This window comes from Ascaphus truei, chromosome 7, assembly GCF_040206685.1.
Source record: "Ascaphus truei isolate aAscTru1 chromosome 7, aAscTru1.hap1, whole genome shotgun sequence".
Classification (NCBI taxonomy): domain Eukaryota; kingdom Metazoa; phylum Chordata; class Amphibia; order Anura; family Ascaphidae; genus Ascaphus; species Ascaphus truei.
The window spans coordinates 53,660,875-53,672,946 of NC_134489.1; the positions used below are offsets into that span (position 1 = coordinate 53,660,875).

The 12,072-nt window shown below is 39.6% G+C and overlaps 1 protein-coding gene across 23 annotated transcripts in view; it reads left to right on the plus strand.

Moving 5' to 3' along the window:
- The window catches only part of GULP1 (GULP PTB domain containing engulfment adaptor 1), a 479,313-nt gene that overhangs the window by 428,354 nt on the left and 38,887 nt on the right, over positions 1-12,072 (plus strand). For all 23 annotated transcript variants that reach the window (XM_075608428.1, XM_075608427.1, XM_075608432.1 and 20 more), the window contains 2 exons: positions 9,828-9,944; positions 10,682-10,774. In XM_075608428.1, coding sequence (XP_075464543.1) covers positions 9,828-9,944; positions 10,682-10,774 — 210 coding nt within the window. The remainder of the gene's footprint in view (positions 1-9,827; positions 9,945-10,681; positions 10,775-12,072) is intronic.

Below are 12,072 nucleotides of genomic sequence, written 5' to 3' on the forward strand. Positions count from 1 at the left end.
CTCTTTCCCATTCAGAGATCCCTAAGAAATTAAACTGGCCCTTTGAGGGATTGCACCGTTAGGCAAGGTCCCCAGTGGCTACGGCTGCGTGCGCTACGGTGTGTACACCACACACCAGAGCACAGCCCTCTATAGGGCAGGCCCCAGTCGGCATGTGTGAGCGCGCGCACAAGCCGCGATGTGTCTTTTAGCGCCCCGCCCCCGTCAGATCTGCTCTGCTCTGAAAGCACAGTCACAGACCTCAAGTCGCAGCTAAAACGGGTGCACGTGGCGCCAGGCGCTCTGGCATGCGTGCAACCATAACCACTGCCCTCTTCTCTAAACAGCTTAGAAGTCTTATTGTACTTAGAACAAACACTGTCATATAGAGCTGGCATATAGAGCTCAAGGCATTGAGTTTAGAATTAAAGATCATTGCCCAAAATTACAATGTGTTACTGATCCCTATTTGTTTCTGTAAAAGAAGAATTGATGTTCCCAAAGCAGACATCCCATTTCAGTGTAAGAATGTACTAGTCCTTACTGGAAGGGAATCCTTTAAATATACTGCATTATATTATTTTTGTGCTTATTAGTATAACATAATTTCCAACTTCATTGCCAAAAATCCAATCAATAGTGGCAATATCATTGGAGCATGGAAGGTGGCAGGAATACATACGGTTTTCATCAACGCTTTCTAGTGATGTTGCCATTAATGAGTCACTCAATGGCAAGGAAGTTGAAAGAACAAAATGAACTCTTTGTGGTTATTGATGCTAAAATGAGTGAGACAGACATCTAATGAGTCAAACTCACTATAAATCAATGAGACTTGCAAGCCAGAGAATCTTTGATCACACAAAACATCTTGGGTGTCTGCAATGTAATACACATCATATTCATTTGCATGCTATTAAAAACGCTTCTTCTAACCATAAAGAACTTCATGGGTTAAGCATTGAAATACTTTTTGATGATATGTCAAGACAGAGAGCATACCGTATCTGATGAGATAGTTAAAGCTAACCAGAAATGGGGACTGATTCAAGTTTATTCTGTTAACGTTTCTGGTATGTATTTTGTGGGATTCTCTGTTGGAAATACATCTGAGTAGAAATACCATTATCATGATCAATTTTGATTCTTAACATTATATAGCAATACAAGTACAGAAAGTCCAAATGACACGTAAAAGATTTGCTTTCTTAAAATTTCAGAGGTTGTACGTAAATGCAGAGCACAGCCAAAAATAGAAGAAAACAGGAAATCCATGGCAACTCAAATATATGTATCAATTTATTGTAAGCACAACAGCAGATAGACTGGATGAAACACACCTACGCGTTTCGTGCGTGAGGACTTTATCAAGGTGATTTACTTACAACCTCTGGATCTCCTGCATTACGGACTGCATGACCTGGACTGTCCTGTGAAGCTGACAGGGCTATAGTTCCCAATATTACCTTGTTATATAAATGAATACTTTATTGATATACCGGATTGGGAAGAAATGAATGTGCCTTATGCTGTGGTTATCAGGTGGACACCACTAGACACACACCTCTTTCTGACTATACATCATACTGTATATGGAATCTGTTACATTGGAGATTCATCACAGTATCCGGACATTTATGAACTTTTATACTCAAATATTTTATTAACAGAGCCACATGTGATTACTGTGCACCAACTTTCACATAAAACATTATTCTTAAAATTTCACAACCTCTATGAGGCATACATTCTTAATGCTTGCAAAACTAAAATGTATTCAACTATGAGTGTCTAAATACTGCATGGCCTTATATTTTTTTGTCTGTCTGTTTATTTATATTATTTTATATTATTTGATCTCCTAGTGCAGTAATGTGGCTATATTGCCCATTGTTTCACAACCGGTGTTCTATGAGATGATCAAAAGAGTGCCATGGAATTTACCTTGCTCCCAGTGCAGGGAGAAAGCATGGCAGTTGCTAGGGGGCTGGGCAGTTTCTTCCATCCTGATTGGCTGGTGCTGGGTAATGCAGCAAATCAGGAGGTTGTGTCAGGAACCTGGGACTGTGGCCAATCAGAAAAGGAAGCAGCATGAGTAGGGGAGAGTTTTGGCTTGGTGTCTCTGTGACACTGGGATTAGGAGGGCATTGAGAGAAAAAGGTTGAAAAACACTGATATTACCACCAGGATATCTCTCAATTCCTGTGAATCCTAACCTCCAACATACAGTAACAGCATTTCTTTTTATTTATCTCAAAATGGCCACTATAGAAAACTACTGGAGAGCCAATTTATAACAAGCTATGAGGTCACTGATTATTATTGTCACACAGGCAAACAGCTGCCGGGCAGCATGTAATAATACATATTTTAATCAATCTGGTGCTTCAGGGATGAATGTAGCTACAGTTACAGAGCTTCACAGTGGATGTAATTGGTGGGTTATTATCACTTATGACCCACTAAAAGTGCCAGATGTGTTGTGCGGAGCTGATAGTCTTTAAATAAGTGCGGTTGTTTTGCCAGAGATGGGATTACAATATGGCTCTCTTGACAACTTTATAAACAAGATCCTTTTAGCGCTTCTTTCAAAGGCATTCTCTGTAGGGTTCTGTGAGGTTCAGGGTGTGTGGCTAAGAAAGTATTCAACCAAAGAGTGACTTTATTAAAAATGAGAATAGCATGTGACATCATCTACTCTACATAATAACAGGTACATATTTGTACATTTGTAATCGTGGAAAAAAAAGGCAAATCAAACCGTACCAAACACTATATAGTGGCGAAAAAGTTTGTGAACCCCAATGATAATTACGGAAATTCCATATTTTTTCCATGATAACCTTCTTGAATCAAAACCAGTCTTTTCTTAAATATTCACTAGGGTTTAGATTAAACGATTCCTTGTCATTTAAAACAAAATGATGTATGAATTAGACGAACATGGAGTAATTAATAGTCGGGTTATGTGAAAAATAAGTGAAATCCTGGTTTTATCGGCTAAATTAAAGGTGATAATTGCAATCAGGTTATTAAATAGGTAGATCTTCAGGGGTGAGTTTTGGAGGCTACTTCCTATATAAAGATCAGAAACTTTGTGAGTTTGGTCTTCACCATACAGGTGTGTGTGTTACGCCGGTGCTGCCCGCAGACCAGACCCGTCCCCTGAGCTGAAGGGGGAAGTGGTAATACACGCACCCGCAGCAAAGGGAGCGTGTCCGGAGTGTGGTATAAAGTGTTGCCAGGCCAGGTGTAGTAAGGTAGACAATACTTGCCGGTACCGGTTGTAGAGATAGAGTGTAGAATGCCTTGCCGAGGTCAGGGAGTGGAGAGCGGAGATAGGTCGTAGTCCAAGCAGTGTTCAAGGGGTTACCAGAGTGAGAGTTGTCCAAGGAATGCCGAGATTGAGAGCCAGAGGGGGTAGTTGTACAAGCCGTGTCAGAACCTGTGAAAACCTGAGAGCAGAGAAGAGCTAGATAAAGCAGGAAGGTCCAATTAGGAACGGAGGCGGGACAGGAAGAGCTACAGGGAGACACTGCAGATTGGTGCAGGCATAACAGGCCAGGTGAGTCTTGTTGGTAACCTGAGTATGCCCGTGCGGTGTGCGGGGGCGGAGCCTGAGGTCCGGGGGACGGGAAGAAGAGTGTGCAGGCTGAGCGTGCTCCGTAACGCGTGTACGCGCGTGGACCGAGCCAGTGGATGGTGCAGGTGTGTGCGCAGGAGGGCGTGGGCGCGTCCGGCATTGAGCAGAGGAATTGCCGAGGGGAGTGATCCCGCGACGGCGGCAGGGGCGGGGAGCCGTGGAGGCCGGTAAAAGTAGTTATTGATACTCTTCAGTCTTTGGGGCTCCACCAATCCACTGCCAGACAAATGGAGAAAGTTCAAGACCTAGTCACTCGACTTAGGAGTGATTGTCATACCAAAATCTCTCCAAGACCAAACTGGCAAATCGTCAAGGAAGTCATGAAGAACCCCAGAGTAACATCAATGATCTGCAGGCCACTCTAACCTTGGCTAACGTGAGTGTTCATGACTCAACTATCAGAAAAAGACTGAACAGGAATGGTGTTCATGGAAGGATAGCCAAGAGGAAACCATTGCTCTCTAAAAAGAACATTGCTGCCCGTCTGAAGTTCGCCAACTAGCACATAGATGATCCAATAAACACACAATCCCAGCAAGCTCAAAACCCCAAAAGCCACCACATCATATTATATATATATATATTCTTATCCACACTTTCACACACCCCCCCCCCCCAGTATCCCTCCCCCTCCCCACCTTTCTTTGACACTGTCCCCTGGCTTCAAACACTTAACACCCTACCTTATCTACAGTAAATATGTGTTGTTTTTTTTTTTTTCCTCTCTCCACACTGTTTTAGCCATAGATTCATTTGTATATCAGTATTGCTTGACCTGAAGAAGAGAGGATAACTCTCTAAAGCTTGTCCTATGACATAAATTGTTAGTCCAATAAAAAAGGTATCACCGAATACTGGAGAACTCATTTATTCTGCACTCTCGCAACTGGACTAACACGGCTATTTTCTGCTTTATATATATATATATATATATATATATATATATATATACAGGCATACCCCGGTTTAAGGACACTCACTTTAAGTACACTCGCGAGTAAGGACATATCGCCCAATAGGCAAACGGCAGCTCACGCATGCGCTGGTCAGCACGTCCTGGACAGCAATACCGGCTCCCTACCTGTACTGAAGCTGTGCGCAAGCGGGGAGACTATAGAGCCTTTTACAAATGTGTTATTTACATCAGTTATGCACGTATATGACGATTGCAGTACAGTACATGCATTGATAAGTGGGGAAAAGGTGGTGCTTCACTTTAAGTACATTATCGCTTTACATACATGCCCGGTCCCATTGCGTACATTAATGCGGGGTATGCCTGTATATATATTATATATATATATATATATATATATATATATATATCAGAACAAAAGAAGGAGGAAAGCCCACATTAAGCACTCTGATAAATTCAAGAAAATACTAAAAGTTTATTATAGAACAAATGAAAACGGAGAAATAGATAATAAAAAAAAATGACAGATTACGACTAAGCGGGGACCAACAGAAAACTAGAAAACACAAATTAGATCTGATAACGTGCTAATGACATAGGTGCAGCATAGATGGGAGAGTTCCCTAACGCAGACAATGGGATCTGACAAGTTCTCATTGAAAGTAGCGACTGGCCGGTCTATAAAGCACAAAGATGCACATAGAACACAAAGATACACTTTATGGAAGAGAACGGCAGTGAAACCCTATCTGGAGTGAAAACCTGGGTGGAAGAAATGTACTCTGCTAAAGGAAAAACATGTCCCAGCAATGAACAGCGTGTATAATGATCATATAATGCTAGATAATCAAAGCAAGGTCTCAGCACACTATTACAGACATACCCCGCATTAACGTACGCAATGGGACCGGAGCATGTATGTAAAGCGATAATGTACTTAAAGTGAAGCACTACCTTTTTCCCACTTATTGATGCATGTACTGTACTGCAATCGTCATAACTGATGTAAATAAGGCATTTGTAACAGGCTCTATAGTCTCCCCGCTTGCGCACAGCTTCGGTACAGGTAGGGAGCCGGTATTGCTGTTCAGGACGTGCTGACAGGCGCATGCGTGAGCTGGCGTTTGCCTATTGGGCGATATGTACTTACTCGCGAGTGTACTTAAAGTGAGTGTACTTAAAGCGGGGTATGCCTGTATAGGCTAAGAGTATAAACACTCCAGAAATTGTACAAAATGGTGCATTTCAAAGATAAGAGAACCACTTGGAAACATCAAAGTCTCAGGAATGGGTTAACGCATATATTGTCCAAGATAGAGCTGAATAATAGCAGCAGTGTATCAGCACAGAAACACTCTGTGCAGGCAGGAAATCGAAGCGATATGAGCACTTATAGATATAGATAAACATAGTCCCAAAAATGTCTGTAATGATAGTGGGTATGTGATAATAACACATCAGCTATTTGGTGATGTGGATACCTATTCCTTTCCCTGCACCCACCCGCTGAGCTCCTCCCAGGGTTTAAGCTCATCCCACTTTTTAAAGTAGTAGGTTTTTTCATGTTCCTGTGTGGACATGAGAATTTTCACAGATAGTGTTAGGACCTGCTTACTTGTAATGCCGTGACGTAGCTTGCAGGCGTATAATGCTTTGGCCAAAGGGTTTAACTAAATGACCCGTACTCACGAGAATATTGAAGTATTTTACTATATATTTTGTCACATTGGATGTAGCATTGGGCATTTCTGACTTTTGTTTTACAAATAGATGATTCACAAGACTTTTGGACGATCCAAAGGTAGAACTTTTTGGCCTCAATGAGAAACGTTATGTTTGGCAAAAACCGACACTGTGTTTGAACAGAAGAACCTCATCCCAACCATCAAGTATGTTGGTGGGAGTGTGATGGTTTGGGGCTGCTTTGCTACCCCAGGACCTGGACGGCTTGCAATCATTGACACAACCATGAATTCTGCATTGTATCAGAAGATTGAAGAGGAGAATGTCAGGCCATTCATCTGTGAGCTAAAGCTTAAGCGAAAGTGGGTCATGCAGAAAGTCAATGATCTTAAACATACAAGTCAATCTACAAAAGAATGATTGCAGAAGACAAAATGCCACGTTGTAACGTGTGCTCGCCACAAACAGGACAGGACCGCGAGGCCGAGGTGGGGATTAGTAACCACCGAGAAGGAGCCGAGATGCCACGTCTGGTGTGCAGGTTCGTTGTCGTGTAGCCAGGTCAGGTTTATGAGACGTAGATATCCAAGCCGAGGTCGAGGGTAGGAGATAGGAGGGTAGTTGGTTAAGGTCCGGGTCCAAGGTTCAGGTTAACTCAAGGCAAAACAAGGCACAACAAGGCAGGACAAGGTACAACAGAGTGGTTGCGACCAGCACAACGTCACAAGTAACAAACTATTATGCTCAGCCAATTTGCAGAGATAAAGGCTGAGCTTATAAAGGATGAAAAGCCAATAGTTAAATGGCTGCATGGCAGAAGCCTATACAACAATCAGAGCCCTGATTCGTTGCTGGGTGGAGTCTGCACAGCAGACACTGATGAGGCATAAGCTCACTGATGTGGTAAGGTCTGAATAAAACTTGGGGCGGAGCCTGCAGCCAATGCTGACATCACAGGGGCAGAGCCTGCACCCAATCATCACACACGTTTTACAATGGCCTAGTCAAAGTTCGGACGTAAACACTACAGAAATGTTGTGGTAGGACCTGAAGCGAGCTGTGCATGCAAGGAAGCCCTCAAATGTCACTGAGTGAAGCAGTTCTGTAAGGAGGAATTGGCCAAAATTCCAAAACTGATTTTGGGGACTGACCAATTACAGGAAACAATTAGTTTAAGTCATTGCTGTTGAAGGGGTAGTAAATCTAAAGGTGCACATACTTTTTCACACATGAATATTGAATGTTAAATCATTTGTGGATAAATTAAATGTTAAAAAAGTATCATGTTTTAGTGTAATTTCTTTGATCAGGTTATCTTTATCTATTATTAGGACTTAGATTAAGATACAAAATCATTTTAGGTTTTAAATATGTGAAAATCCTAGGTGGTTTACAAACGCTTTCCCGCCAATGGATGAGTAAGAGGTGATATCCATTTGTCACTCAAAGTTTGGAACAAGATGGTCAATTAGTCTTGTTACGTCCATCTAATCATTTGAATCTATTGATATGACTCACGTGTGTCTAAGTATTAAAGAAAGGAAGATATGAGTGTGTTTCTATATTGAGGCAAAGTTTTAAACGTATTTTTAGTTTTTTTTTCTCTGTCGTAAATCCGTCAATCTAGCAGCTGATTTATGACAGAGGTGAGCCGTTGTTCTCAATGGGAGAAGAATGGCATATAGGTTTTGCCCTGGAGTTATGAAATCAGAGTTCAACAGTGGTGTGTTTTGGACCAAACATGTGAATTTTCATACTTCTATGCCAATGACCTCTCTCGGGGAAAATTATGAAATATTGTAACATATTGTATAGGGATTTATATTTTATCCTGTTATTTTAAGAACATTTTCTACATTTACTGTAATTGTATGTTCTTGTAATCATCTTTTTTTGTAATCTGAAGCACTGTATATATATATATATATATATATATATATATATATACACACACACACACACACACACACACACACACACACACACACACACACACACACACACACACACACATATATATATATATATATATATATATATATATATATATATTAAACAATTATTTAATAAGTAATGCTTTGGGGCTCTGAATAAACTGGTGCAAGCTCTGGAGAGAGTATTTACATTTTCGGACACATTTTGCTACAACAGATTTTTGTGTGTTAAGTTGCACAGTTTATTTCTATAATAGACAATGACCTGAGACCCAGGCAGATATATTAATTTACAAGACAGAAAGCAGGTGGCGGGCGGTCAATGGAAGTGATTATTGCTTTCAAGTAAACATATCTTTTACAGCATTCTACAAAATCACTACTGATATATTAAAGAAAGAAAATTAATATTGTAGCCATAGTTATATAAAAGTTGCATCCAGTCACAAAAGACTTGCCAATTTACACACATAAATTAAAAGAAGAGATCCACACTGCTTTATGTTTGTAAAATATCATCTTAAAATAATGTGAACATTTTGGCTTCAGTAATTAGTAGGGGCAGCAGACTAAATAAAGATATCATTATATAATTAATGGATTCTAAAAGAAAGTGTTGTTATCATTAGAATGAAGAGATGCTATACATTTGTGAGTGTGCATGTGCAAATCTGTGTATAATCAAATCAATATTATAAAGTACATGTACATAACCTAGATTGTAAAAACTGCTTACTACAACAAGCTAAAACTTATAGGTGTTACGTTGCTAGTTACTTTCCAAGAGACAGACACACAGGACAAAGGGGAGTATAAGACTGACCCCTGGCCTGGGATCTGGGTTCTGGATGAGCAAGGATACACATGTCCGGTTTCAGAGGTCGTAGGTAGGCAGCAGGCAAGTATAATCAGGGCACGTTTCCCAGGACACTACAGGTGATGATCTCAATGGGTGGTCAGTAGACAGGGCCGATGTCATGCACAGAAGATCAGTTCTAATCACATACAAGAGCATACTCAGTAGAAATGTACTTTGTATGTGCAAGTACTGTGCTCAAATGGTGGCCATATAAAGTCCTAAACCAGGTGCAAACAATCTCTAATTCCAAACAAAGGTTAACGTCCGGTTTTGGTGGCCATCTTGGTGCACCTGGTTAAGACAGAGAAGCGTCCATGTTGGTGCTTGCAAATCCTCACAATAGGACATTTCTAACAAGCAACGATACAGATCTGTATGATCATGACCAGAATCTTAATTTAAGCAGTTTCAACTTTGTGTAATGGTAATAGAGAAGAGAACAGACTTGAGTACCTCTCATTGACTTAAATAGGCTATAAAATGTCTTATTGCATAGCACATCTTAGTAAATATGGGCTTAATGCTAGTGGAACTACTTTTTGCTATTCACTTCAATGGGCTTACCAATGCACACTACATCTACAGCCATTTAGTGAATTAGTCAGTTAGTTTCCTCAGTTGCATCTCCACTCCACACCTATTATATTGACATTAAAAGTTTACTGTCTAATGTTTGGGAGATAATCTACGGGAAACACCAGGTTGATTTTGGTTGTTTTTTTTCTCTATAGCACTTGGTATTCATATCAATTCAATAAAAACCAATGTATCTGATGCTACAATATATTTTCATGTTTTTTCTTCCTTACGAAGGCCGAGGAAATAACATTAACAATCGGACAAGCTTTTGACTTGGCCTACAGAAAATTTCTGGAATCTGGAGGAAAAGACGTTGAAACAAGAAAACAAATAGCGGGTATGCAAAAAAGGGTAAGTTATATAATCTATCAACTTGTTCAGATACAACACTGTGTGTAGATGGTTTACAATACATATTTAAATAATGAGACTCAGCCTAAAGAAGGGAGGATTTCTTTAGCAAAAACATGACAAGTTGGAGGCCTCAATCCCCCCCAAAAACAGGGCTGTAAAAATGTGACTGCCAAATTATTTTAAACTGTGAAAACTGTGGCTATTCTCAATTATACCTATACAAATGGAATATAATTTAATATCCCAAGATCATAGAGGTGAGCTTTGACACCCATTCATCTTTTATCTATTTCTGCTTACACCTGTATTTAATATACAAAACCAGACATGTAAACTCTCTGTGAACATCAGTGATTTCTAGTATACAGTAAGTGGTCTGTGAGTCTCACTGATAAAAATCAATACTTTTTTTTAGCCGGAAGCCCAGTCTCACATATTTTGTTTTTTGTAGGTTGACATCACTGCAAAACCAGTCAATCAAGTCCTGATTAGTCTGTTAGAAAGATTTATGTACTCTCATGCCTGGTGGATTTTTCTATTGATAATTATAGGTACATAAATAACAACTTAAAACATAGATGCATTACATTAAGACCCAGAGTCAAGTTATTCATACTATTGCTTCACTCCCCCAACTGGCATACTGCATCCTGTTATGCTCATATGGTACAGTACATACTAAATGCTTAGAAGGTGCTGGTTCACTGGTTCTGTTTTTATCCTTTGTGTTGCAGATTCAGGAACTAGAGACAGAAAACATAGAATTAAAATATAAGGTGCAAGATTTGGAGAACCAATTAAGAATAAGTGATGTAACTTTCTCGCCTGTAAGTACATACAATATATGAATATGTTTTTAATCATAGCACCATTTGTTCATGCTCATAAAATATAACAGTGAAATAGTCTTTAAAAAGTGTTATTCTTATCTTTTGAACCTGAATCCTCCACATTCTTGCAGGAACTACAATAAAACTTCCTTGGCCCTCGTTGAAAAACACATTGCCTCAAAATCCCAGATAGGACAGTATGCCAGAATATAGTTTGGTGGAGCTGACATTTCAGTCAGATGATGTCATTAGTCTATAACACACACACACACACACACACACACACACACACACACACACACACACACACACACACACACACACACACACACACACACACACACACACACACACACACACACACACACACACACACACACACACACACACACACACACACACACACACACACACATTTATTTTTCCAAAATGAGTACTCTTTTTGCATTATGGATTGATTATTTATTAAACTATGAATGTGCCAATAATTTCACTACTGTAGATGAAGGGAGCCCCAATTGGCACTATCACAGTTTATTGAATATTCCCATGTGAGCTGTCTGTTTTATGGTTAGGTTGAAAAGGATCCAGAAATGGTAACTGGTACTGCAGATTTATCCCCTTCAATGACTGAATGGCTTGCAGTGCATTTCCTAATTTTTTTTTTTGCTTATCCTTCCATACTGAAGTGGTTAAGAGATTTCCTTATAAACGCCAAAGGTCTACATTTTCTTACATCAGAAAATAAAACGATCAGTATCAATGTTTTATATATTTTAAACACAGATTAAAATGCTCGATTTTTTTCATGCTGAGTAGTAGGAGCATCTTCTGTATTGCTTTTGGAGCAGCTTGTTTTGGACATAACCTCTTCATTTGTAATACAAGAGTAAACCAGGTCAGCCTTATACATTACAGTTTTCATTGAACTTTCCCTGGCATACACATTAAACACACTGAAGTATGACTATACTGTAATAAAAAAAGGTTTTCTACATTTTGAAATACAGATAAATATTGGTTTTAACCAGGCTACAGTTATTTTGTTACCTCGTTTCCAATTAATTTCAGACCAATTATGGTGCTGGTTTTGTATTCTAATTTGTTGGCTGTTCCCACTGGGGTGTAATAGTCTGCATTGTCTGACATAGCCACTATATATCTATAATTCGGCATTAACCATTTATGTCAGCTTAGCAATGTGAACCAATTTCAGATACCTTCCCTATGTCATATATGTCTACCATAGCAGATTTATTTATTCTATCTGTCTATAGAGGCACCTGCCTGCACCA